This window comes from Plutella xylostella, chromosome 27 (assembly GCF_932276165.1).
Source record: "Plutella xylostella chromosome 27, ilPluXylo3.1, whole genome shotgun sequence".
Taxonomy (NCBI): domain Eukaryota; kingdom Metazoa; phylum Arthropoda; class Insecta; order Lepidoptera; family Plutellidae; genus Plutella; species Plutella xylostella.
Genome location: NC_064007.1, coordinates 2,516,077 through 2,542,653, shown reverse-complemented (window position 1 = coordinate 2,542,653; position 26,577 = coordinate 2,516,077). Strand labels below are relative to the sequence as shown.

The 26,577-nt window shown below is 38.7% G+C and overlaps 7 protein-coding genes and 1 non-coding gene across 8 annotated transcripts; 3 read left to right on the top strand and 5 right to left on the bottom strand.

The window, feature by feature from the left end:
- The first annotated feature begins 1,625 nt into the window (after positions 1–1,625).
- On the top strand, positions 1,626–2,479 carry LOC105381283 (protein lethal(2)essential for life). Its single transcript, XM_038110386.2, has one exon. The coding sequence runs from the start codon at positions 1,738–1,740 to the stop codon at positions 2,284–2,286; it is 549 nt and encodes a 182-aa protein (XP_037966314.2). The 5' UTR covers positions 1,626–1,737; the 3' UTR covers positions 2,287–2,479.
- Positions 2,480–4,681: 2,202 nt separating this feature from the next.
- LOC105381254 (protein lethal(2)essential for life-like) lies at positions 4,682–5,483 on the bottom strand. Its single transcript, XM_048631061.1, has one exon. The coding sequence runs from the start codon at positions 5,349–5,351 to the stop codon at positions 4,806–4,808; it is 546 nt and encodes a 181-aa protein (XP_048487018.1). The 5' UTR covers positions 5,352–5,483; the 3' UTR covers positions 4,682–4,805.
- A 2,160-nt stretch (positions 5,484–7,643) lies between these two features.
- Positions 7,644–8,477, bottom strand: LOC125490774 (protein lethal(2)essential for life-like). The gene has a single exon (XM_048631057.1). It carries the CDS (start codon positions 8,341–8,343, stop codon positions 7,801–7,803), a length of 543 nt encoding a protein of 180 aa, XP_048487014.1. The 5' UTR covers positions 8,344–8,477; the 3' UTR covers positions 7,644–7,800.
- Positions 8,478–10,888: 2,411 nt separating this feature from the next.
- Positions 10,889–11,724, bottom strand: LOC105381253 (protein lethal(2)essential for life). Its single transcript, XM_011550941.3, has one exon. It carries the CDS (start codon positions 11,585–11,587, stop codon positions 11,045–11,047), a length of 543 nt encoding a protein of 180 aa, XP_011549243.2. The 5' UTR covers positions 11,588–11,724; the 3' UTR covers positions 10,889–11,044.
- A 2,226-nt stretch (positions 11,725–13,950) lies between these two features.
- LOC105381252 (protein lethal(2)essential for life-like) lies at positions 13,951–14,487 on the top strand. Its single transcript, NM_001309117.1, is given in 1 exon segment — positions 13,951–14,487. A coding segment is annotated over 1 exon segment (537 nt).
- Positions 14,488–15,492: 1,005 nt separating this feature from the next.
- On the top strand, positions 15,493–19,475 carry LOC105381250. The gene is made up of 6 exons (XM_011550939.3): positions 15,493–15,771; positions 15,973–16,145; positions 16,474–16,652; positions 17,718–17,906; positions 18,631–18,850; positions 19,064–19,475. The coding sequence occupies exons 1-6, from the start codon at positions 15,680–15,682 to the stop codon at positions 19,123–19,125; spliced, it is 915 nt and encodes a 304-aa protein (XP_011549241.3). The 5' UTR covers positions 15,493–15,679; the 3' UTR covers positions 19,126–19,475.
- Positions 19,476–19,765: 290 nt separating this feature from the next.
- Trnar-acg lies at positions 19,766–19,838 on the bottom strand. The gene has a single exon. It is a non-coding gene; the product is annotated as a tRNA-Arg (tRNA).
- A 2,954-nt stretch (positions 19,839–22,792) lies between these two features.
- Positions 22,793–25,257, bottom strand: LOC125490776 (facilitated trehalose transporter Tret1-like). Its single transcript, XM_048631078.1, has 3 exons — positions 25,090–25,257; positions 24,765–24,903; positions 22,793–24,617 (listed from the first exon to the last, which is right to left on the bottom strand). The coding sequence occupies exons 1-3, from the start codon at positions 25,120–25,122 to the stop codon at positions 23,335–23,337; spliced, it is 1,455 nt and encodes a 484-aa protein (XP_048487035.1). The 5' UTR covers positions 25,123–25,257; the 3' UTR covers positions 22,793–23,334.
- Between the last annotated feature and the right edge of the window lie 1,320 nt (positions 25,258–26,577).

The following is a 26,577-nucleotide window of genomic DNA, read 5'->3' as shown; positions in this document are numbered from 1 at the left end:
CGATTTATACCATTTTGAAAACTACATTAAATGAGCATTTTTTTTAAAATAAGTTGCCAAGTTTGTGTGGTCTTAAAAAGTTATACTTATACTTAAAAAGTTGCTTAAATGCTTAAAAGGTTGCTTATACTTAAAAAATATGATTAAATTTTATGACTTCGAAAACCGTGTTTTTTTAACAATATATCAATAGCAGGACTATACAGGTGAAGTAATATTAAAAAAAAACTGACCCAAGGTCGATTTTCAGCGTCAATGTCTCGAAAACTATCGAATTTTCACTAAGGTCATATTCTGATATTCTGGCCACTCCTGAGCTGGCCTATCAGCCCTTTAAGGGATAACGTTGACTTTTGGGACACTCGGTATAACATTGATGGTAGAGACCCCAATATAATTTTGTGGGTCTTATAATGCATACTTACTTATTATTATTATATTATATTACTTACCTAATTATGGTTTATGGTGTGGTGAGTATAAATTTAATGTATGTGAACGAAAACCGTATAAATTCCTAGCGAAAAAGCGGGTGGCTTGCAAGTCACCTCAGACCCTTCGGGGATTATCTACATTAGTATCGTGAGCATAATATTTGTAGGTACCTAATACCTACCCATGCATGTGTGATGTTATGGTTTCGCATAAAGAACGATGCTCGGGGTTTAACTAAAGATCCACATTAATTAGATCATTCATAAAGTAAACGTCATAGCTCTTAAAAGAGCTGCAGTGGGTCGGACATATTATAACGAAGGACCGATGACTGGTGTAGGGTTAACATGTTTTAGACACACGCAAGCCAAGCGTGCCCAGCCAAGGCCATCAGCTGGCTGATAGCTGGTAGTAGCTGACAGAGAAGGCCTTGTTGTGGCGATCCTTGAAGATTGACATTGGCAAGTAGTGGCTGGATGAGGACGGCCGAGGACCGAGTGTAGTGGCGCTCCTTGAGAGAGGCCTATGTCCAGCAGTGGATGATTATTGGCTGATGATGATGATGGTTTGCGGCCTGCCTGAAGCAAGGGTGTCAATCACGTGCTAATAGCCCGAGGGACTAAATAAGGGGTTCGCCGGAGTATTAAATTACTTAAGTGTAAGTAGGTACTAAATACTAAATACTTGAGGCATAGACTAGAGGTTATTAGATAAGTATGCAAACTTTGCAGAAGAGCTATTGTCATCCTTCTTTTTATTGGTTATCGAAAGTTATTTAATTGACCATGACCACCCTGAGCTTTCAATTAGGGAATCAAACCCAGGACCTCTGGGTATTGAAGCAAGCGCATCTTTAAGCACAGAGGCTGTCTTCAGCAGGCGGACCTACATAAAATACCATAGAGGTAGCAATAAGTACTTATACAATTAAATTACTTCACAAACACCGCACATTGAACCCATTATTGATCCGCAGCGCGCGCAAACGAAAGGGACGAACGATAGTCTGGAATATTCGCAATCGCACCCGAAACCCTATTCCAAGTCAGCTGTTCGTTCAACGACCGGGCGACCTCGAATATTATCTCTAGGGCACCGCCTCCCGTGTTTACTGTTTGAGAGTTACTAGAAACTTCTACTCACCGCTAGATGCCGCTGCTTCAAGCATATAAAAGCCAAGCGATCGGAGCGCCAGTCATTCAGTTTTGAAACTAAACGCGAAGCGAACACTAGAAAGCGCAAGCTCTCTGCGAATCAAACCCTACGAGTTATCATCGTCTTGTGAAACTACATTCGATCGAGATGTCTCTTCTACCATACGTATTGGGACTGGAGTGCCCGCACCGGCTGCTGGACCAGAACTTCGGCTTGGCGATGACCCCGGATGACTTGTTGACCGTGGTGGCAGCACCCATGATGTCGGCGGACTACTACCGGCCCTGGAGGCAGCTGGCCGCGGCCGCGAGGGACGTCGGCTCCACCATCAAGGCCGACAAGGACAAGTTCCAAGTGAACCTGGACGTGCAGCACTTCTCTCCGGACGAGATCTCGGTGAAGACTGCGGACGGGTACGTCGTGGTCGAGGGCAAGCACGAGGAGAAGAAGGACGAGCACGGCTACATCTCCCGCCAGTTCAGCCGGCGCTACGCCCTCCCTGAAGGCTGCAAGCCGGAGGCGGTGGAGTCCCGGCTGTCTTCTGACGGCGTGCTGACCATCGTCGCGCCCCGGACGTGCCCGGAGGCCATCAAGGGGGAGCGCGCGGTGCCCATCGCACAGACTGGACCCGTCAGGAAGGAGATCAAAGACCAAACCGCCGAAGACAAGCCCGTGGAAAATGGATCTCAGAAGTAATTAAGTTTGTGTTAATTTTAAATGGAAGTGCTCTAATTACCAAATATTTGAGTTACTATTTTTCTGTGATTTGTAACATTGTAACCTAGTTTGTATTTTCAAGACTGCCATATTTTTTACTGTATAATTTCTAACGTTTACGTTTTAGGATAAATAGTTTATTAGTCGTTACTCGTTACCTACTAAAATAAATGGTAAAAAAACTTACATAAATAACGCGTTGTTTTTTATTTAAAAACCTCGTAGGATTTCTTTATTTCAAGAAGTTAGTAGATAAGGTAGGCGTAAGAGGGACTTGCCTCCAAAACGTTAGTCCGTCAATATTCAGGCAAAAGTTGTACTTATAAGTAGTAACTCGTCGTAAAAGAGAGGGTGACTCTGGGGGTCATTCTAAAGCCGGGTCCAGATGAGTGTAACTTGAAATGTAACATTACGTGTAACTAATAATTAGTAGGTACCTAATTGTCAACACGCAAACTCAACCAAACGAGCATTGCGCGCGCTTTTGTGTTCGCGAGAAAAACCGACTGCCGATGGATCAACCGCGAGCGTTACATGTCATGCTCGTTGTGACGTCCACACATAGAATTCGTATTACATTACACGGTTAATTACATAACACGTTACACTCGTCTGGACCTGGCTTAAACTCAACTCTTCTTTCTCGTGAATTTACCAATAATTGGTTGAAATTCACCAATAAAACTGCACCACTCCATTCTCCATCACGACCCATTACGTCCCCACTGCTGGGGCACGGGTCTCCTTCCAATGAAGGAAGGGTTTAGGCCTAGACCACTCGATTGCAAAGTCCAAATCACAAAGTTTACAAAAGTCTCACTTAGGTCAAAAAAATGTTGTGAATGAGAACCCTGTTAGTAATCTCCTTTCTGCTTATACCCTTCTTGCAACACCTTGTAGAAGTTGTAGATCTCTTATAAATTATTAGGGTAAAAGCAAGCGTCCGCCGCAAAGGTATCGAACCAAACGGATCGTTATAAATGTAGGTACTTATGGACAAAAGGCGTCGGCTAGTAGCCGACGCAATAAATGCCGATGTAAAGTGTGTGAATATCTAGGTATTTGCGTACGAACGATGCCTATAGATGGACAGTGGACGCTAACCTCGGGTAGGTACACATTATTAGGCATATTGAAGCTCGTGCTTTGGGGTAGATAGATACCTATAGCGGATTAGGGTAACGAGCTTGCGTGTGCATCTGTGCACGCCTTCAATAGACTTTCAAGTAAGTAACTATACAGGGTGTAAATGGTATGCTCCCAAAAACTGAAACCACGTGATCTACTGGTCAAACTGAACAACTTTCCCCAAGAAACAAACACTGGGATTACTTTTTTTCGATTACTATACAAACCACGTGACCATGTGACCACGTGGTTTCAGTTTTCGGGAGCATGTCATTTACATCCTGTATGTTATACCCCAAAGCGCACGCTTCAAACGCCTATAATCTCTCAAAGCTTTTGCCGAGCGGCACGTGCCGCCGCTTGGTTTTAGGCACAATTTGTGGTTTTAGGAGATGGTGTATGTGGGAACATACCTACCTATACCTATACCTACTCAACCATAGAACAACGCGGACTCGGTTGACGGTTCATACCCAATTTGTTTACTCAACTGACATGATGGATGGATAGACGGATGGTTCCTTCAAAGAACAACTTTTATTTATTTAAAACTACAACACTAGCCCTAGTCAAATACCTTTTGCTGCAAATAGATACCTACCTTACAACATGCTCAAGTACTTACACTACTTATCCCTGCATTCCTCGGTACTGAAATCTCCGCAAATAATACAATCGTCTGATTGCGTGCATTGTTTGGCAAACAACAGTGATTGTTTGTGTTTATCGTGTAAATTCCGAACATTCGACCATTCGTTGTACGTACTTAATTAGTTTCAAGAAATTTCTGCTATTCTTTGATATTTTCAACGAAATGTGCGGAACTGTATATAGCTAAGTATGTACTGCATATACAGTGTGATTGGAAATTAATTAGTGGCGGAGGGAGCCGTTAAGGGGATATAGAAGAGGTTTAGTCGATTTAATTATAGTACTATCCGAAAGTAAAAGGTTTTTGTCAGTAAAGTGACTGTTTTATTTTATTTTAATTTTGATGTTTTGAAGCCTATGTCCTAAGATAACGTTAGTTATGTTCATTTAATAGCTACTATTATTTTTCAATAACTTAAATCATGTAAAACCATTAAAAAAGTGGTAAAAATGGTCAGCTTTTTCGTAAAAATATTTTTTTTATGAAATTCTAAAATTATTAATTACATAATTATTAATTATTTCAGAAATGGTTCACTTTTGGATAGTACATCCCTCTCCGTTTATAAAAGAGATAAAATAAAAGATGAGGTAGTTATATTTTATACAAAAAGTACTTTATTTAAACATAGGAACAAGTAGTTAACACAAATTGGCAGTCTTCGTAGGAATCAGTTCAAATAATTGTAATAAGTAACCTAATAATACTGTAGTCCCAATTACTTCTTCTTCTTGTCTCCTGCAGCCTTCTCATTGGTGTTGTCGGTGATCTCCTTCCTGACGGGCCCAGTCTGTGCGATGGGCACCGCGCGCTCCCCCTTGATGGCATCCGGACACTTCCTGGGCGCGACAATGGTCAGCACGCCGTCAGAAGACAGCCTGGACTCCACCGCCTCCGGCTTGCAGCCTTCAGGGAGGGCGTAGCGCCGGCTGAACTGGCGGGAGATGTAGCCGTGCTCGTCCTTCTTCTCCTCGTGCCTGCCCTCGACCACGACGTACCCGTCCGCAGTCTTCACCGAGATCTCGTCCGGAGAGAAGTGCTGCACGTCCAGGTTCACTTGGAACTTGTCCTTGTCGGCCTTGATGGTGGAGCCGACGTCCCTCGCGGCCGCGGCCAGCTGCCTCCAGGGCCGGTAGTAGTCCGCCGACATCATGGGCGCCGCCACCACGGTCAGAAGGTCGTCCGGAGTCAGCGCCAGCCCGAAGTCCTGGTCCAGCAGGCGGCGAGGGCAGTTGTAGCCCAACACGTATGGTAGTAGAGACATCGCGATAGATTCTTCTTCACTCAGTTGGAATTGCAGTCGAAAAAACGCAGATTTTGCAGTCGCTGTAGTCGCAGTGCTGTCGCACCGAATAGTTTGCTTTCTTGTCCGCTTGTTCAAATCAGAATGACTGGCGCCTCTGTTGTGCGGCTTTTATATGCGCGGGGTAGTGACACCTAGAGACGAGTAGAAATTACTAGAATTTACTCGGTCATTAAGTTATACTACTCGACGCTAGATGGCGCTGAAAGGTAAACTAAACTAGGACATTCTTCAAAAGGATTCTAGAAATATCTCCTCGCCGCTAGATGCCATTGTTGGCCGTACCGAATGGTGGCATCTATTGCCTAGTGGTAATGAATTTATGGTAGCGAAAAAATTCAGGGTCGGGACGATCCGTACTTTTTACAACAACTTTAATTATCGCACACTCTTATTTCAATTTTCATTCGTGTTAGTTGAATTCTATTTGTATTATTACACAGATTTATATTTGATTATTATGTAATACTAATTTAGGTATATTTAATTTATATTTTTTTTATGGGATTTATTCTGAAATAAGAATTTATTATTATTGTACGGAACTATACGGTATAAGTGTTCACAATTACCGCGAAATTTATTAATTCTAACCTATAACTTTATTTTAATGCCATTCTCTTCCTCTACTTGATGCAATTATATGGTATTAAATAACTATTACGTACTCAAAAATAACTTTAGTTGTGAGGAAATACTCGAAGGCTGTTAAAATCCTTCTGTTTTATAAATTTTGGATGAGTAGGTAGATTGTGGCTTAGATGCCTGTATTATTCGCATAGAGGTAATTATTCAATAGTCATCGATTGACGCCGCTCTGACAATCCTTTAACCACGGTGACAAACCCCAGTATCTCTAGTGTTTGTGACCCATACGCTAAGAAGTAGTGAGGAAAAATATATAGCTAGGTACTAAAATAAATTCAAAATTGTTGGTAGGTAAAGCTAAAGTGACAAAACACACTATATAGACCAAAATACGCGACCGAAGTTTCGGCATGATTACGCCTGCAATGTACTTTTTAAAATGACTTATTACTGATGAGATGTCATGTCATGTGTTAGCTAAAATGGCAGTAGGCTGGTCATATCTGCCGAAGAACCGATAACCGTTGGGGTAGACGAGTTTTCAAAAGGAGACCACGAACAGGTTGTTGCATTGTTTTTTTTTGTAACTTCTACTTTAAACTGTGTAATTTTTGTATACATAACAATAAAGTGTTTAAATAAATACTTAAATAAATAAATAAACAGGCAAACGCCGCGTGGGACGCCCTCCGGTCCGCTGGACCGACGACCTTAGGTTGGTAGCCGGTAGTGGCTGGATGAGGAAGGCCGAGGACCGAGTGTTGTGATGCTTCTTGGGATAAACCTATGTCCAGCAGTAGATGATTATTAGCTGATGATGATGATGAAGATGAGATGACACACTATGCAGATGTTACGTTGCGTTATACCAACAAAAAGTGACCTGCCTAGGGGACGAAATTTCATCAAAATCCGATCACATTAATAGTTTCTGTGTGAATTATTTACAAATATTTAAATAAACTTTCATGTATTATAGCTAAATATTAGAGAGTAGGGTGGAATTTCATCATACACTAAACGTATTTAGTAGCCTGTCAAATTGAATGTCTGTCAGTTAGTAAAAATGTATAAAAAATTGATACAATGATTTAAATACGTTTAGCGTTTGGTAAAAGTGACCGTAGGTTGTTATTATATGTCGCAGGCATCTGGTTTAATCTCCTTTTTGATTAAATAACTAGCCCGTTCATTGGATGGTGCTACTCAATTGTTTGACTAAAGGACAACTCGTCAAGTCGTTGATTGTAGTTTCTGACTTCTGACTTGCGTGTGTTTGTATTATTAAATAAATTATTATCCATCTGTCCTCTTATATAATGTATACCTAATAGGGTAGATATGGGAAATGTAGGCCCATACGAAAAAACCCTATGGTTGTTTTTTTTTCTGTGTACCATACTGTTATCATATCACTTTATCGTTCTTATTATTTTCATATGTTTATATACTTACAAATATGTATATCTGTAACTGGTAGACAGTAATAAGTTATTTTTCTGCTCGTGTCTTTCATCACAGGTATGTGATATGGCTCATTTCTAGCGAAGTAAGTTTTTCTTTAAAAAAAAGTGGACTTATTTTTTGTCTACCGCTGAGAAACAGAATATTAACTTAGCATAAATATATACCTTACCTAAAAATAAGTAATAAAAAAAACACGACTTAAGTTTTGTTGAGTTTATTATTTTAAATTAGCCTAAATAGAATTAATAATACAAAACAGCAGTCTTATGTACAGTGAAATCACAGTAAACTACAAACATAACATTTTTGGTGTTGAATGTAGGTAGTTGGTAAGCGTTACAGATCTGACGAGGAATTACTTCGATCCATTCTGGGCAGACTTTTCGTTGGTGTTGTCGGTGATCTCCTTCCTGACGGGTCCAGTCTGTGCAATGGGCACCGCGCGCTCCCCCTTGATGGCCTCCGGGCACTTCCTGGGCGCGACGATGGTCAGCACGCCGTCAGAGGACAGCCGGGACTCCACCGCCTCCGGCTTGCAGCCTTCAGGGAGGGCGTAGCGCCGGCTGAACTGGCGGGAGATGTAGCCGTGCTCGTCCTTCTTCTCTTCGTGCTTGCCCTCGACCACGACGTACCCGTCCGCAGTCTTCACCGAGATCTCGTCCGGGGAGAAGTGCTGCACGTCCAGGTTCACTTGGAACTTGTCCTTGTCGGCCTTGATGGTGGAGCCGACGTCCCTCGCGGCCGCGGCCAGCTGCCTCCAGGGCCGGTAGTAGTCCGCCGACATCATGGGCGCCGCCACCACGGTCAGAAGGTCGTCCGGAGTCAGCGCCAGACCGAAGTCCTGGTCCAGCAGGCGGCGAGGGCAGTTGTAGCCCAACACGTATGGTAGTAGAGACATCGCGATAGATTCTTCTTCACACAGTTAGAATTGCAGTCGAAAAAACGCAGATTTTGCAGTCGCTGTAGTCGCAGTGCTGTCGCACCGAATAGTTTGCTTTCTTGTCCGCTTGTTCAAATCAGAATGACTGGCGCCACCGTTGTGCGGCTTTTATATGCGCGGAGCAGCGACACCTAGGGACAAGTAGAAGCTACTAGAATTTACTCGGTCATTCCATAATGCGAATTACATTCAGAAAATTGTTTATACTTCTCGACGCTAGATGGCGCTGAAAGCTAAACTAAACTAGAACATACTTCATAAGGATTCTAGAAATATCTCTTCGCCGCTAGATGCCATTGTTGACCGTAAGCACAGTCGTGGCATCTATTGCCGGGTAGTGGTAATGAATTTTTGGGAGCGAAAAAATTCAGGGTCAAGGAGGGACGAGCCGTACGTTTTACAACAACTTTAATTATGGCACACTCTTATTTCAATTTTCATTCGTGTTGAATAGTATGGTTAGCTAATTAACATTGTATTATTGTGTAATACTAATTTATATTTACTTAATTTGTAATCAATTACCGCGAAATTTATCAATTCTAACCTATAACTTTATTTTAATGCCATTCTCTTCCTCTACTTCATGCCATTATATGGATTTTTTTGGTAGCAAGTGATCATAACAGTATTAAATAACTATTATGTTAGGTACTTACTCAAAATAATACTTTTATCATGAGGAAATCGAAGATTGTTAAAATCCTTTCGTTTTATTAAGGTTGGATGAGTAGGTAGGTTGTGGCTTAGGCGCCTTTATTATTCGCACATAGGTAATTATTTAATAGTCATCGATTGACGCCGCTCTGACAATCCTTTAACCACGGTGACGAACCCCAGTATCTCTAGTGTTTGTCACCCATACGCTAAGAAGTAGCGAGGAAAAATATATAGCTAGGTACTAAAATACATTCAAAATTGTTGGTAGGTAAAGCTAAAGTGACAAAACACACTAGAACAAAATACGCGACTAAAGGCATTAATTCAGCATAATGGGAGGTTTTCAACCATAGACAAACAACCATAGATTTTTTAGCCGTCATCTAAAAAAAAATGCAGTGCTGTTAAGTATGAAGTTATCTATAATATTATTATGTTACTGGCATGTCTAATAATATATTAAATAGCTATTTTAAGTTATTATAAGTAAGAACATGGTGTTGATTCTCCAATAAATAATAAATAAATATTTCTTCAGATTACTTTGTCACCGCACCAACATAAAAAAAGAACAGTACCTGCTTAGGTATATTTGTACTGTCACCTAGGATTGGTCAAAACCTTAAATTATTTCTTACTTTTTAGTGGTTTTTTGAAGTCGGTTTTTTATTTTATTTTTAAATTACTTATTACTGATGAGATTTCATGTCCAAATGTATTAGCTGAAGTGGCAGTAGGCTGGTCATATCTACCGAAGCACCGATAACCGTTGGGGTAGGCGAGTTTTCGAGAGGAGACCACGAACAGGTTGTTGTATTATTTTTTTGTAACTTCTACTTTAAACTGTGTAATTTTTGTATAAATACAATAAAGTGTTTAAATAAATACTTAAATAAATAAATAAACAGGCAAACGCAGCGTGGGACGCCCTCCGGTCCGCTGGACCGATGACCTTAGGTTGGTAGTTTGGTAGCCGGTAGTGGATGAGGAAGGCCGAGGACCGAGTGTTGTGATGCTTCTTGGGAGAGGCCTATGTCCAGCAGTAGATGATTATTAGCTAATGAAGATGAGATGACACACTATGCAGATGTATCGTTGCGTTATACCAACAAAAAGTGACCTGCCTAGGGGGACAAAATTTCATCAAATCCGATGACATTATTAGTTTCTGTGTGAATTATATACAAATATTTAAATAAACTTTCATGTATTATATCTAAATATTAGAGAGTAGGGTGGAATTTCATCATACACTAAACGTATTTAGTAGCCTGTCAAATTGAATGTCTGTCAGTTAGTAAAAATGTATAAAAAAATTGATACAATGATTTAAATACGTTTACCGTTTGGTAAAAGTGACCGTTCATTGGATGGCGCTACTCAATTGTATGACTAAAGGACAACTCATCAAGTCGTTGATTGTAGTTTCTGACTTCTGACTTGCGTGTGTTAGTATTATTAAATAAATTATTATCCATCTGTCCTTTTATATAATGTATAGGTACCTAATAGGGTAGATATGGGAAATGTAGGCCCATACGAAAAAACCCTATGATTGTTTTTTTTTTCTTTGTACCATACTGTTATCATATCACTTTATCGTTCTTATTATTTTCATATGTTTATATGCTTACAAATATGTATATCTGTAACTCAGTGGTAGACAGTAATAAGTTATCTTTTTGGGCGTGTCTTTCATCACTATGTGATATGGCTCATTTCTAGCGAAGTAAGTTTTTCTATAAAAAAGTGTACTTCTTGTTTGTCTACCGCTGAGAAACAGAATATTAACTTAGCATAAATATATACCTTAACTAAAAATAAATAATAAAAAAAACACGACTTAAGTTTTGTTGAGTTTATTATTTTAAATTAGCCTAAATAGAATTAATAATACAAAACAGCAGTCTTATGTACAGTGAATCACAGTAAACTACAAACATAACATTTTTGGTGTTGAATGTAGGTAGTTGATAAGCGTTACAGATCTGGCGAGGAATTACTTCGATCCATTCTGGGCAGACTTTTCGTTGGTGTTGTCGGTGATCTCCTTCCTGACGGGTCCGGTCTGCGCGATGGGCACCGCGCGCTCACCCTTGATGGCATCCGGGCACTTCCTTGGCGCCACGATGGTCAGCACGCCGTCAGAAGACAGCCGGGACTCCACCGCCTCCGGCTTGCAGCCTTCAGGGAGGGCGTAGCGCCGGCTGAACTGGCGGGAGATGTAGCCGTGCTCGTCCTTCTTCTCCTCGTGCCTGCCCTCGACCACGACGTACCCGTCCGCAGTCTTCACCGAGATCTCGTCCGGAGAGAAGTGCTGCACGTCCAGGTTCACTTGGAACTTGTCCTTGTCGGCCTTGATGGTGGAGCCGACGTCCCTCGCGGCCGCGGCCAGCTGCCTCCAGGGCCGGTAGTAGTCCGCCGACATCATGGGCGCCGCCACCACGGTCAGAAGGTCGTCCGGAGTCAGCGCCAGACCGAAGTCCTGGTCCAGCAGGCGGCGAGGGTAGTTGTAGCCCAACACGTATGGTAGTAGAGACATCGCGATAGATTCTTCTTCACACAGTTAGAATTGCAGTCGAAAAAACGCAGATTTTGCAGTCGCTGTAGTCGCAGTGCTGTCGCACCGAATAGTTTGCTTTCTTGTCCGCTTGTTCAAATCAGAATGACTGGCGCCACATTGGCCCGGCTTTTATATGCGCGGAGCAGCGACACCTAGGGACTAGTAGAAGTTTCGCGAACATCACAACATATACAATGTGCTGCCACGAGTGCCGGCCGGTAACCTCAAAATCGTGTCTAGACATTTCGACGCTGACGTCACTGTTGTTTATTGATCGCGTGAAGATTCTGGTATTTTTGTGATGAATAGTCTTTGTTATCGTAGGTTCTGGTTAAAGCTAGGTCAAATGATCGAGAAAGTATTATTCTATTTTTATTAGAGATAGATTATTAATGATTTCATTTACTTTACACTTACGTCAGCTATTTTACTAAAGTAAAACATTTGCGTCTAAGTAGTATTTTTATGATTTTAAGGATAAAATAGAATATAGAATAAGTACAATAATGTTTGTATTGTATCTGCTTATGTATTTTAGATTTAATCTTCATATATGAGATTAATATAATTTACAAAAACACATTGAACTTATATTACTATGCTATTAAAATTAGTTAAATGCATAAACATTAAAAAGTACCTACTATTTTAAAAATGTATGAATGAAATAATAAAGTAAAGTATCTAGGTAAGTACTTTGTTTATTATCCATGCCCATGATCTTGCGCTCATCTACAAGGTCCATACAAAATAACCCCCTTATTCATAGAGAAGTTACAGAACGTTTTAACTAATAAACTGTTTTGTCCCTCTACGACAAAGAACAATTTGTTCTTTGACAGAGAGGGACAAAACAGTTTTTTAGTTAAAACGTATTGTGACTTTTCTATGAATAAGGGGGTTAAACTATAATTATTCAATGTATGGAGTTGATGGACTAGCGAGACAGAACGTATGATAGGTACCTAGTGTACCTAAGTCTAATTATAGGTACATCTCATAGTGCAATGCATTTGGGAGCTGACAGACACTGGTATTGATCGGGTACGCAACATGCACTAACCTTGCAGGGTTTGTTGAACTCGTCTGGATAGCCTGTAGATACCTAGGTATTTTAGTTAAGTATGCTTAACCACAATGGATGTAAAGAATTAGATGCCATAATTTTTATATTGCTTACTATTTTGTAATAGCTAGAAAGAACGTTTGCTTTCCGTTATGATTATTTATTCATGTTTAAGTACATACTCGAAATAAGTAAGTACTTACCTTATTAATATTTTTTTAAATCTGATAGGTTTCTGACTATGCATCTCGGGTAAGATGTAAATATGTAAACCCTATAAACAAAAAATACCTACTTAAAACCTATATTCTTTTCTTGTCAATTTCATTTTCTGTACAGTGAAGAATTTTGACATTTCTATCACCCAATTTCCCGAATCAAGCAAAGACCCTATTTCCCCTCATTTACCCTAATTTGCCTTTTAAAAAGTTCAAATAGTTCTTCTAAAAATTTTACGCAATTTTTACCAAAATTTTATATTTATTTCTTATACAATTTATTAAATAGGATTTAAACATTAAAATTCAACTAATAAAAACGAACCTATGACTAAAAGATTAGTCTAAAGGGTATTCTAGAAAGTACTCGAACCTTCTCGTACACCTATTCTATTCCAGAAATTTCGCCGCGCATCTAGAGTTGAGTTCACAATACAGTCAGGAGTACGCAACCATAACCTCACAACAATCGATAAATAATAAGGATAAGTTACATTTACAATATGACTTTCATCGGTATGTAACTTCATTATGTTTGGTAATTTATAATGAAGTTAAGTACCTACTATGCATTTAAATATGTCCAGCGATCATTTTCTCAATGAGATGTCTTTATAAAATATTCACAAAAATTGGCTTAGGTTGGTAAATCTTTCAATGAAACCCAAAAAACATGATAATTAGGTTTAATGTTTAAATCATTATAGTCACAGGTATATAACAATGAATTTTCATTTAGCAGATCATTATGTTATAAAAAGCTAGGTACCAGATGGTTTCGTACTTCTGAAGATTCAGTTTGAAATGTATAGTTAGCTACTCGACACTAGATGGCGCTAAACTCACTATAATGAAGTTTCTAGATATTTCTAGTCATCTCTATTGGCCAGAAGGTGGCGCTGCCGAGGTGTATAAATACTCGCGCTCCCCACTCCGATCATCAGAAAATTTTGAGAAGCGCTCAAGTGAAGAACTTGAATCTTGAAAACTCTTTGGTGCGAACGCACTGCGATCTGTCATTTGCATTTCCGAAGCAAGAAGAAAACTCAAGCAGCAAAATGTCTCTTCTGCCATTCCTGTTCGACTACGAGATCGAGCGTCCCCGCCGGTTGATGGACCAGCACTTCGGGCTGGCGCTGACTCCCCAGGACTTCCTCGCCATGGCCGCCCCGGCGCCGCAGCTGTCCCGCGACTACTACCGGCCCTGGAGACACATGGCGGCCGCGCTGCGAGACGTCGGCTCCAACATCAAGGCCGACAAAGACAAATTCCAAGTCAACCTGGACGTGCAGCACTTCGCCCCTGAAGAAATCTCTGTCAAGACGGCCGACGGGTACATCATCGTCGAAGGCAAACACGAGGAGAAGCAAGACGACCACGGCTTCGTGTCTCGTCAGTTCACGCGGCGGTACGCGCTGCCAGAGGGCTGCCAGGCAGAGACCGTCGAGTCCAGGCTGTCTTCAGACGGAGTGCTCACCATAGTGGCTCCGCGGAAGGTTCCAGACGCGGTCAAGGGAGAGAGGGCCGTGCCCATCGCGCAAACCGGCCCGGTACGGAAGGAAATCAAGGACCAAACCAACGGAGCTGAGAAGTAAACTCTAGTCAACTGTGATTTTGTTTGATTAGTGATTTGTTTTGCTTATTTCATACGTTGTGTACTTGTGTATCATTCCAGTGAGTGTAACTGCATTGGCATTTCCGAGTTTAATTTTTGTTTTCAAGACTGATTCTCCAACACCTATGTTTAGTTGTTAAGATAGGTATTTAATAATAATTAAGGTTTTTAAGTAAATAAAAATCTAATTGTACCTAATTTCCGTTATTCTATTTTCTACCCTCTCTTTATTTTTATAGTTAGGCAGTACCTACCACCATAGAGAAAAAATAAGTTAATAAAGTTTGTTTAGTGTTTGTTACTTCTTCACGTCGAAACGGCTGAAGCGATTTTAATAACATTTGGTATGTAGATAGCGGACACAATGGATTAACACAGGCTACTTTTTATCGCGGAATTCCCACGGGAAAACATAGTAAAGTATAAATTTCAATACCTTAGGCCCCCCGCACACTAGGCAGCTTGGCTGCGCAGCCAGGTTGCGGAAGCCAGTAAAATATATGGGAATCCGTGGCTGCCTAGTGAGCGGGCTCCTATACAACATGTAGGGCTTTACCACAAATACTTAGACAGTATTGAGCAGGTGTTTAGCGCTGTCAAACGCCTACAAAAACTGTCAAATTGCGTTGTAAGGCCTCTACACACCAAACCCGCCGGCCTCATTTTGTACAATCATGCCTCATTTTGTACTATGTTAACCCGCCGGCACTAGGCCGCCGGGCTATGCCGCCGGGTCAGCGGCTTTGGTGTGTAGAGGCCTTAAGACACTTGTTAAACAGTGTTTAAAGTTTTTTGTGGTAGTACAGCATATGTTTTACTGGCTGCCTCAACCCTGGTTGTGCAGCCAGGCTGCCTAGTGCACGGGGGGCCTTACACTAATGACTCGGAATAATAACAGCCTTGCTTGCGTGGGGATGGCTTCTAGTAGTCTGTAGTCTGTGCTCACTGTCACTCATTTCACAGAGTAAATAATACTTTCAGTTTTGTTATTGTTTGAATGTTTGCATTTTATTTATTAGGAATCCTCGTTTTTCTTAATAAAACAATAGTTTTGAGCATATTCCCAACGACTCAAGAACAATACAATTACAGTCAGAATCAGTTTTTTATCGTGGTGTAGGTACAATTCAATACGCCTATTATTCATATTACGAGCTACAAGTTAAAAAACCATGGTGAATTACTGCTGCGTTCATGGCTGTGGTCGGAACAGCAAGACCCACAGTCGCCTCAACTTCTACACGTTTCCAAAAGAGAAGCACAGGTTCGTAACATAACTTCTCACTTCTTCTATGAGTTATTATTATAATACTTATGAATTCACACATAAAACTACAGTCTGGTCCAAACACTGACGCTAAAGCTCATGGACTCAAGTTCGATGCAGAAATTAGTATTTATAAACAAGATAAGATACTCATGTAGGTATTTATAGACTTAAAAATACTTGTTTCCAATTTTCCAGGCAAGTAGAATGGCTGATGGCGGTGAGGCGCGAAGACCTCTTGGAGTCAGTCGGGGAGAAGGCTCTCACCTCCAGACGTATCTGCTCTCGACACTTCAGTACTTCGAGTGTGAAGAACAAATGCCTGTCACCACATGCCGTGCCTACGTTGCACATTATGGAGTCTAAAGGAGGTTAGTAATTATGATATTGAAACGAAATTGCAGAAGATATTAAATAAATTCCATTCTAAATCAAATATCTCTTTGCAAATTTGTTAGCATATTGATTCTTATAGCTATCCAAACTGGCTAATCCTTTCACTTCATTGAAAACCGAAGACTAGCTTCAATGTTCGCACAGGCTTGTTTAGGAGAAGTAGCAAGTTGGTGACAAAAACTGGAGGGTTTGTCACCTAATTAGTTTTTGTTTACTGATTGATATTTAAAAAAATCAGCCAAACTAATTAAAAATAATCAAATTACAACTTCTGCTTAACATTTTCATCTATCAACATTTCAGCTCCAGACATGGCACCGGTAAAGCATGATGGCATTGTCTGCAACAACTGCAAGTCCACGGTCACCGGGTTCCGCTACAAGTGTCTCTCGTGTGTGGACTACGACCTGTGCAACAAGTGCGAGACGCTGGAGGCGCACCCCGAGCACCACATGATCAGGATACCCAGGCCTGTCAAGTTTGTAAGTGGCTTTAATACATACAACACAGTACTATGTGTATTGATGATAATGATGATGATGACCTTCTGGCCGATTTCGGCCATGGCAGCTGCCATCGACTCCTAACTTACTGTGACGCCTGAAGCGTGTATTATAGTAATGTCTAATCAGTGGTAAAGCATATAAGTGCATGCAGAGAGTTGTTGGTAAAAATAAAAACCGGCCAAGTGCGAGTCGGGCTCGCGCACAAAGGGTTCCGTAGTAAGCACAATAACTTAACCAAAATTACAGTTAAATCAACCTATCTCAAAAACTATAAGAGATACTTTGATCAAACCAAAAATCGTTGAAAGAGTTAATTAGCATGCATCACCTCTATTTTTTTTAGAATTTTATACCCCGTAGTTATAAAAATAGAGGGGGGGGGACATACTTTTTACGACTTTGAGAGCTGATATCTCAAAAACCGTTCACTTTAAGAAAAATGTTTTTTAGAAAACTTTATATCATTTTAAAAGACCTTTCCATTGATACCCCACACGGGTATGTACATCGAAAAAAAAAATTTCATCCCTCAGTTACATGTATGGGGGGCCCCACCCCCAATTCTTTTTTTTACTATTTAGTGTCATATTTTTGTAGCGGTTCATACAACACATATTCCCATCAAATTTCATCACTGTAGTACTTATAGTTTCCGAGTAAATCGGCTGTGACAGACGGACAGACGGACAGACGGACATGACGAAACTATAAGGGTTCCGTTTTTGCCATTTTGGCTATGGAACCCTAAAAAAATAGTATGTTCATCAGAAAATGTTATATGATGAAAAAAAAGGGTTTAAGTTTGAAGCATGAACCAGCCAATTATAGAACTTATTTCAATACAGTGCAGGAGGAATATATAGAGTATGTAGCACTCAATTAGTGTATAGTTAACAACTTCTTTTACCTATAATCATCAAATAAATAATTCGTTCTTTCTTAGGGATAAGAGGATTGATGAGTGAGATATTTTACAGTGCCAAACTCTATTTTATGGTCTTGTTTTAAGTAGTATTCAGTGTTGAAACTTGAATGTTACAGGGCAATATAGAAAACTTAACACAGGAGTCCAGAAAACTTATCAAAGCTGAGTTTGAGGATGTAGCACCGCCAGACCAGAACAATGCCGAGGCAAGCAGCGACGATGAACCCATCACCCACCTCATGAAGAGGAAACATGATGAAGGAATAGACTTGTCTGAAGATGTAAAGAGGAGGATACGGAAAGAGGTAAATTGTGGTTAATATTGTTAACTTGAAATGTCTTCTCTGCTGAATTTTGACTGAAGAGGTTCTTTAATTGTTAATTTATAATTAATATTCATAAAAACGAGATTTGCAAATTACCAATATGAGATTTTTGTGTTGCAAACGTGAGAAAAACATCAAGATGAAATCTACTTATGTTCGTATTTTGTTAAACTGCCATCTGTCGGTAGTCTTCGGTACTACTTACTGCAGGTAGCTTCGTGGCTACAATCGCAATGGACAACATTTCAAAAAACTAAAGCTGCTATAAATCGAAAACCATTTCGAGATTTAGCTCTAAAGGCCACAAAAAAAATGTTTTTGTATTTTTTGGATGTATCATTTTCGTAATCATTTTCGGTTCACTAATTTTCTATAAACTTTTCGAATAGCTAATAAAAATATAGGGTAAAGAAAATGAAATGTTGTCCATTTGTTACAAAAATAAATGATGAATGTAAAAAATTAACTTCAGTGCATCTAGTACGGGTTTTGCAATTTACGAAAACGAAATATTTTTACGTTTTCTTCTGGCATCTACATACATTATTTGTCAAAAGTTTCATAGTAATTTCCGCTAGAAAGCGCCACTGTGTATTCGAGAAAACCTTTTTTTTGTTTATGTCAATCTATCAAACTTGTACTAGGGGTCCTGGGTAAGTGTATTTTACAATATTATTTAATATGGGCTTACTGTCTTTTGCAGGTTGTCCGTGCATTAGAGTCTGAAATCAACAAGGAGGCAGCTGATGACAAAGTACTAAATGCAGAAATACTAGTCAACGCCGGGGAAAATGAAAATCTAGATGATTTGCTCGTCAGCTACCTGAGGAGCGACCGTATAGTACAAGCAGTGGAGTTTGCGAATGTCTCTGTGGACACGACTTGCTTGCCTGTTGTGAAGCATGAGGATTTAGTGCAAACAGGTAATGTTTGTTTCTTTGTTAAAATAGTATTTTTAACGACATTACTTACTTAGAATCGGCCGGCCTACCCTACTCTAGGTTATCATGATAAACAGAATGTTCTACAACTTAAAGAAGTTATGGTTATTAGAAGTTATGTTGTATTTTTAATAGCGGCGCTCATTAGTGCTAGTTTTGCCCTTTAATTGTATAATTCTTGTTTTTATTTTTCAGTGGACCAGCCAATCACATCAGTTGCCGACTCTCTGTCCGAATTTTTAATTAAAAAAACATGAGAACGGGATAATGGAAAATAGAATAGAGTAAAAGAGTAAAGACATGTACGCTCCTTTAAACGCCTATATGCCCAGCAGTGCGCCATTTTTACCTGATGATGATGGGGAGTGGAGTCAACTGGTATGATATGCTTGGAAGAACAACGCATCTTAAGAAACATAGACATTTGAACCACCAACCCGCAGGCAGTGGACCAAGGTGGACTGGAGTGATGAAAACAGGTCATAGGTAGTGAAGACTATGACCTAGGCGAAAAGACCTAAGATTAAAAGATCTGGTGGAATAAGCCAGGTGAACAGAAGATGACAAGCCCCTACACTAAGTATAGAGGAGTAAAAAAGATTTATATTGATATTGATGAGGTATGAAAGTCCCATAAAGAGGAACATTATAATATTTAGCCGATATATAGCTAAATCTATCTAAGGAAGGACCGTCGATTTTCGTTCGTTTTTGAGGGATTGAAATAAATGTTTATATTGACTCAAAATCTCGTTGTTGTCTTTCTCAATAAAGATGGTGGAAAAAATATATTTAATTACTATATGTAGATAACACGATACTATTTAATAAAGTTACGTCCAGTCCAACTCGCATTAAACAAATAATATGAATAAAAAAACACAAAAAGGTATGCTGCGACCTTGCCAGGATTCGAACCTGGAATCTTCTGATCCGTAGTCAGACGCGTTATCCGTTGCGCCACAAGGCCGATGAGTGCTCAAGCGAAATTTTTGCTCATATGCTCAACATTTATTTGGAGATTGATTGTTAGGTCTTGCTCTTTACAGATAAATTTAGATATCAGTCTCTAAAACCAATTTTTAGAAAAAAAAAGCTACAAAAATACAAAAGATTGTAGTGCTAAATGCAGGTAGAACCAACTTACGTACAAGCCGTACAAGTTGTAGTTAGGGTAGTTACCCAGGTAGCACACTGGCTGATTAGATGTCGAACCTGCCTCTTATTTAAGTGTAAAAACGTTATATAAGATGTTTAATGGTTTTCGTACCTTCCATAGGCTGTTATAACGCTTTGAAATAAGTTAGTTAAAAAATGGTTGGTAAAAGGTACATCTAAAATACGTAATTAAGCTATGGGCTGTATACGAGTTCATATTTAGTGTTTTATAACGTTTTTTGCTGTTGAATGGCTGAAAAATATTATTATATAACGCCAACTGGTTAACAGTACGGACCAGTGGTGTTCTAACGCTAAAAGCTGGTGTATCATCTTGAGTGCATCTTCTATCAAGCCTTTACACTACTTGTGGTTTATTTTAAAACCAATAGCCAGACGTCTGGTTAAAACTGTAAAAGAAATACTTTAAACAACCTGCAGCTGCTTAAAATACGTCAAAGTATAATCTTATTACTCTTGAAGCTGTAAACGTGTATCGAATCGTTTATTTTAACAGCTTGGGTTGCAAAGCTGTTTTGTGTAATTTTACAAGTGGCTTATAATTCTTATAGAAACTTAGTGTCATTTATGCGTACTATTATAAAGATTTTGACATCCCGGTAAACCCCAATGAAACTTGTTGCTCTTAATGACTCCCTTTTACAGCTTTTCTTCCCAACATTACTATAATCTTTTTTAAAGACTGTATATTAGGTCAAGCACGAGCAGAAAATTATTAATAACGGGTGTTCCGTAGAAATAGTTTTTAAAGTTCCTCTTTTACCTCTTCTCCATACCTACCTACCTATTTAAATTAAATTATTTTAAAATAAAACAAAATTATACTTTGATGAACTCTTTTATTATTAATTAACGACATTTCAAAAATGATGTAATTAGGGTACTTAAGCGGTAATTATTCAAAGCATATCACAGGATATTTTAAAATTCCTTTGTTCTCTCACTGGTTGGGGACAGTACACAGTTTAGCTTTACTATCTTCAAAAGCTTTCAGAATTTTGATCGGCATCGCATGAGTGAGCTGAAAAAAATAGGCAATTAGTAAGGTAATGTATTATTCCGTTAACGTCATACTAGGCATGAAAGTTACACTTATTTAAATAATAATAAAAATAGTAAATTAATTTGTATTCTTTTTACGAGTACATCATTATCACTGCTTTATAGAAATTAAAAAAGTTTTATTTAAAATACGAGTTGTGCTTTTTGTTATAAGTAACACTATTCTTAATTAAAATTAAGGCGGTTTCTGTGTTCAATCAAACATTTCTTTATAGGTTATATTTTAGTAAAGCTAGTATTTCTTTATATTTAATAAAAGAAATGGGCCAGGCGGGGATGTCTTGGGAGGATGTCTCTGAGCTGGCCCAAGATCGTAAAGAATGGCGGCGCTTCACTTCGGCCCTTTGCTCCCCAGCGGAGATTGGGAATAAGTAAGTAAGTAAGTATAAACTACACGATAAAGTTGCACTCGCAATCAGAATCTGAACTTATTATTATATTCACTGGTTCAACTTACCGTAACTCCAAACACAATATTTTATTCAAAATGGATGCACTGTTAAATAATATCAACTTCTTTCTTTTTCTTGTTATGACGTGACGTCTTTGGAAATATTAAAATAATAAATATTTTCATATGGAAAGCTGCAAAAAAAGTTGTAATTGGATACCGCGTACTTCAAAAGCTGCACAAGGGCTGGATATGATAATCTCAAGCAGAATGAAACGTTTAGGAAGAGTTTATTGCAGCTTTAATTAAGCCTTTTTAGGGTTCCGTAGCCAAAATGGCAAAAACGGAACCCTTATAGTTTCGTCATGTCCGTCTGTCCGTCTGTCCGTCTGTCCGTCTGTCACAGCCGATTTACTCGGAAACTATAAGTACTACAGTGATGAAATTTGATGGGAATATGTGTTGTATGAACCGCTACAAAAATATGACACTAAATAGTAAAAAAAAGAATTGGGGGTGGGGCCCCCCATACATGTAACTGAGGGATGAAATTTTTTCTTTCGATGTACATACCCGTGTGGGGTATCAATGGAAAGGTCTTTTAAAATGATATAAAGTTTTCTAAAAAACATTTTTCTTAAAGTGAACGGTTTTTGAGATATCAGCTCTCAAAGTCGTAAAAAGTATGTCCCCCCCCCTCTATTTTTATAACTACGGGGTATAAAATTCTAAAAAAAATAGAGGTGATGCATGCTAATTAACTCTTTCAACGATTTTTGGTTTGATCAAAGTATCTCTTATAGTTTTTGAGATAGGTTGATTTAAGCTACGGAACCCTTTGTGCGCGAGCCCGACTCGCACTTGGCCGGTTTTTTAACGTAAACCACAGCCAATTTTCAGCCATTATAATACCAAAGGCTGGTTAATTTGGGGCCCTTTTTGGCTGAAACAGAGCCACTACAGCTATAATACAGCCAATTTAAATACTATATTGCAGCATTGGTATTCTTATACAGCACTTGTTCAGCGCTTAAGCAGCAATTTTGTGCTACCTGGGTAGGTATAAGTAGGAACTACTAGGAGTAGGAACCCCGGACCCCCGAAGTTTGTCGCAGATTTCATAACGTCCAAAACTAGAATAAAGATTTAATGGTATCAAAATGACCAAAATTTTAGGAAGTACCTACTTTCTTATAAAATACTTACTTATTATTATTTATTTAATAATCATCTATTTACTTTAATTCTGTTATCGTAAATCTTAAGATCTTAACTAACTAATAAGTCCCATAAGGTCCAAAACTTATTTATACTTAAGTAAAATTTGTCTTCTAAGTTATTGATTTTAAGGTATGTTTATAATGTAGGTAGGTATTTATTGAATAAGATTAGGTAAAATTAAGCAAAACCAATGTAGTAACTTAAATAATATAAACTGTAGGACCTCTACCAAGACTGGAGGTCTCCACCCTTTGCAGACGGGTTGGATACTTTGGAGCAATATTGCCGATGTATACTGACTGACTACCTATACATAATAGCATAAGGTAATAGGTAAGTAAATTAAATAGCGATAGTCAGAAAATTTAGTATATACTTATACCTATATTTTTTCTTAGAAACTAAAGAATACTCTACAACCACTTTCTCGACATCACCAAAGGTTAACTGGTAGAGAATGCTACTAGCATTAAGTTCGCCTTTGTACAATGTTTTTTATTATTATTACTGTACTCTCTATAAGTAGGAATAGTTGTTAGTATTTTAATAGTTTTCTTCTATAATAAGCCTGTATTGGAACTCTCATTAGTTGGTTATTGTTATTATTTGTTACCTACTTACTGATAACAAATTTGTCTATTTCATCTGTTTCCACTATTTCCTCTCTTATTAATTTAGAGCTATTACCTCTAAAATACTCTCCTATGTCATGAAGTGTCCTATTTTTAGTTTCAGGCAAGTCGTAGTACATGTAAATCAAAGCCAAAGTCAGACAGAGTGAAAAAACAAATAACATACCGTCAATACCTAAACTGTCTTTCAGATATGGCGTTACTTTAATCACCACTGTCACCGTTACAGCAGACAAAAAACCATCTATAACAACTCCTATAGCCCGAAATTCCAAAGGCAATAATTCACCCATCAATACATAACAAATCCCAAATAGTGACCCATTTACTATAAAATAATACAAAACCAAAATTGACACAGATAGCCACTTCAAAAAAACATAAGTAAAATATGTTTTTTGTAGATAAGTTAAGAAGCAAAAAATCAGCAAAAGTACATTCGCTGTGAATCCACAGTAAAACGTCACGCCTCGCCTTGAAAATGATTTAACCATGAATATGCAAACGAAGCCGGCCAGAATAGAAACAACATCGATGATTATAGTGTACAAAAATCCATTAGTCTTGTCTCCTGTGATTTGCTCCGCTAGCTGGATGGAGTACGATGAAAAGAAATGTCTTCCTCCTGCTTCAGGAATGATCACTGCACAGGAAATTAAAAGTACGGGCCGCCACAGAACCTTACATTTCAGCTGTTTTAGAATCACCTTAAAACTGTGTCTTTGTAATCCAATATCCTCTCTCCTCTTTTGTTTCTGTGACTCTACAAGTTTACTTAATTCTCTTTTGGATTCATTGGACTTTCCTCTTAGAGAAAAGAATGCTTTTTCAGCTTCTTCAAACCTTCCCTTCGACACCAGCCAGTCAGGAGTTTCCGGTGAGCATAGCGTTATTGCTATACTTATTAAACAAGGCACGGTGCCTACCCACGCCACGCTTCTCCAATGTAGAATGCACCCGAAGCCGTGGATAATCAGGACACCCACAGACCCTGATACTAATTTAAGGTTTAACAAGACGCCTCTTATTGATGGACTGCAGAACTCTCCGATTGAAATAGAATTGAAGAAAGTGCATCCATTGCAGACACCTTGAAGAGCTCTCCCAATGAATAGGACAGGAATGGAGTAGGCAAACGCCGTAATTAACCAACCGGTAAGGACTAGAGTCGTGGTGATGAGCTGTGTGGTCCTCCGCCCGCAGTAATGCATCAGGGGACCAACTGTTACCACCATAACCAAGGCTGTCACACCTGGTAATGATGCTGAAAAAGAATAAATTTGTTATATTATTACAATATCACCTACCAGCCTATCAAATTGAGGCCATACGAGTAGATTCAAACGATCGAGAAATATACAAGGTATAATGTGTTTCCATCGCTTTAATCATAATTTCACCTTCAACTCACCAAGCCAAGAAGTAATATGTTTATCAGCTTTCAGTTCATCACCCGTGGCATTCAGAAGTGCTGGAGTGAGGATGGCAGGGAAGCCAAACATCATGCCCTTGCATACCATACTAAGATGTGATGGCATAGCAAACACCGTCTGAAAATAAAAGATCACCAAACTTCAGATCGGAGTGATCGGACTGGTTTACCGATTTAAAGTCGCCCGGAAAAGGAAAGAACTATGAGCGGGGTTTCTCCGAAAGACCACATTGGAAATAAGATTAGATTTCGCATGATCATAAAACATAATGTGGTTAAGTATCGAATAGATTAGGTTACCTACCTGCTTAAGTTTTGGAGGCAGGGCCACTGCCATCTTTTAAATATTTTACTTATTTAATATTGGGTTTAATAAATGTTCAGTAAGTAGTTGTTAGTGGAGCTGAGACACTGGTAATAAAAAAACAAAAGTAGGTTTAATTAGTCACGCCCCAAACATCATGAGGAGTGCGAGTTTTTACACCGCTCGAGAAGCGGAAGGTAATCGTGAATTTGTATGGGGCGCGGGAGAGTCAGCAGCAGCACTCGGCACCTAGAAGTGCCGAGTTTCCCTACTCGATCGGTATTTAAAAACCTACACTACGCTCACAGGGCAAATGCAAATTCACGTTTACTCGCCGCTTCTCGAACGGTGTAAAAACTCGCACTCCCCATGCTGTCTGTAGCTTACTTTACCGCTAATACAAAACCAAAACATCTGCTATCGTTTTGTATACGTTAGGTATGTACCAAAATACCTATACATATACTCAAATTTAAAAATAATGAACTAAGTAAATAACTCAAAAATCTTACTCCATAATTTCTGCACTTTACAAGTACCTACTTACATGAAAACATACATAAATGTATATTTCATACGCAAGCTATTTATTACTTATTTTTACCTAGTTATCTAATAATAGTAATAATGAAGTGTTCGGAAGACATTGAACCTAGGTATTATCATCTAATGTAAGTTATTATTATTTATGTTGGTTTTGGGGCTTTTGATTTTGGACATTATGCAATAAATAATGATCTACTTATTCATTTTCTTTGTATAATTTTGTTCATTCGCTGTATGTATGAAAATAGATAAAATTATCATATCTATGTAGGTAGTTATAACGTAGGCACTTAGTTAAATTTGGCTTCCGTGACTTTTTCGTTTCCAAAGCGTGTAATTAAAAAACAAAAGTAGTGAGTGAAGCAAAACAAATTGTAATTATTATAATAGCACCTTTAATCTTATACCGCACCGTAACGTCACTACTTATGCAAAATAAAAATATGTAGGTAGGTACAAATTTAATAGCTAAATGCAAAACATCGTTATCAAAATAAAATATAAAAAGTATTTTTCCCCGGATATTCCACCAAAAAACCGACATACAATACAATACAATACAATATAACTTTATTGAACAAAACACACAACATACATTCAATTACAAAAGGAGTAAGCACAATAGGCGGCCTTATCGCTAAAAGCGATCTCTTCCAAGCAACCTTTGGGTGAAGGAGAGACTTATTGAGTAGTTACGAGACTTACGAGGTAGAATACTTATTACTTACGCAGTACTTACGTCTTTACTTCAAATCCAGCAGCAATGCAGTTTGAATCCTGAAGGACTCAAACTTTCATCTTTGACTATACCTACTTATAATAATAACTCATATGCATAATAACTTTAAATAAAGTTCAATAGAAAAGATAAATGGTACCTACCTAGGCAATTTTTTAAACAATTTTATAAAAGATTTCAACAATTATCAAGAAAGCAATTAA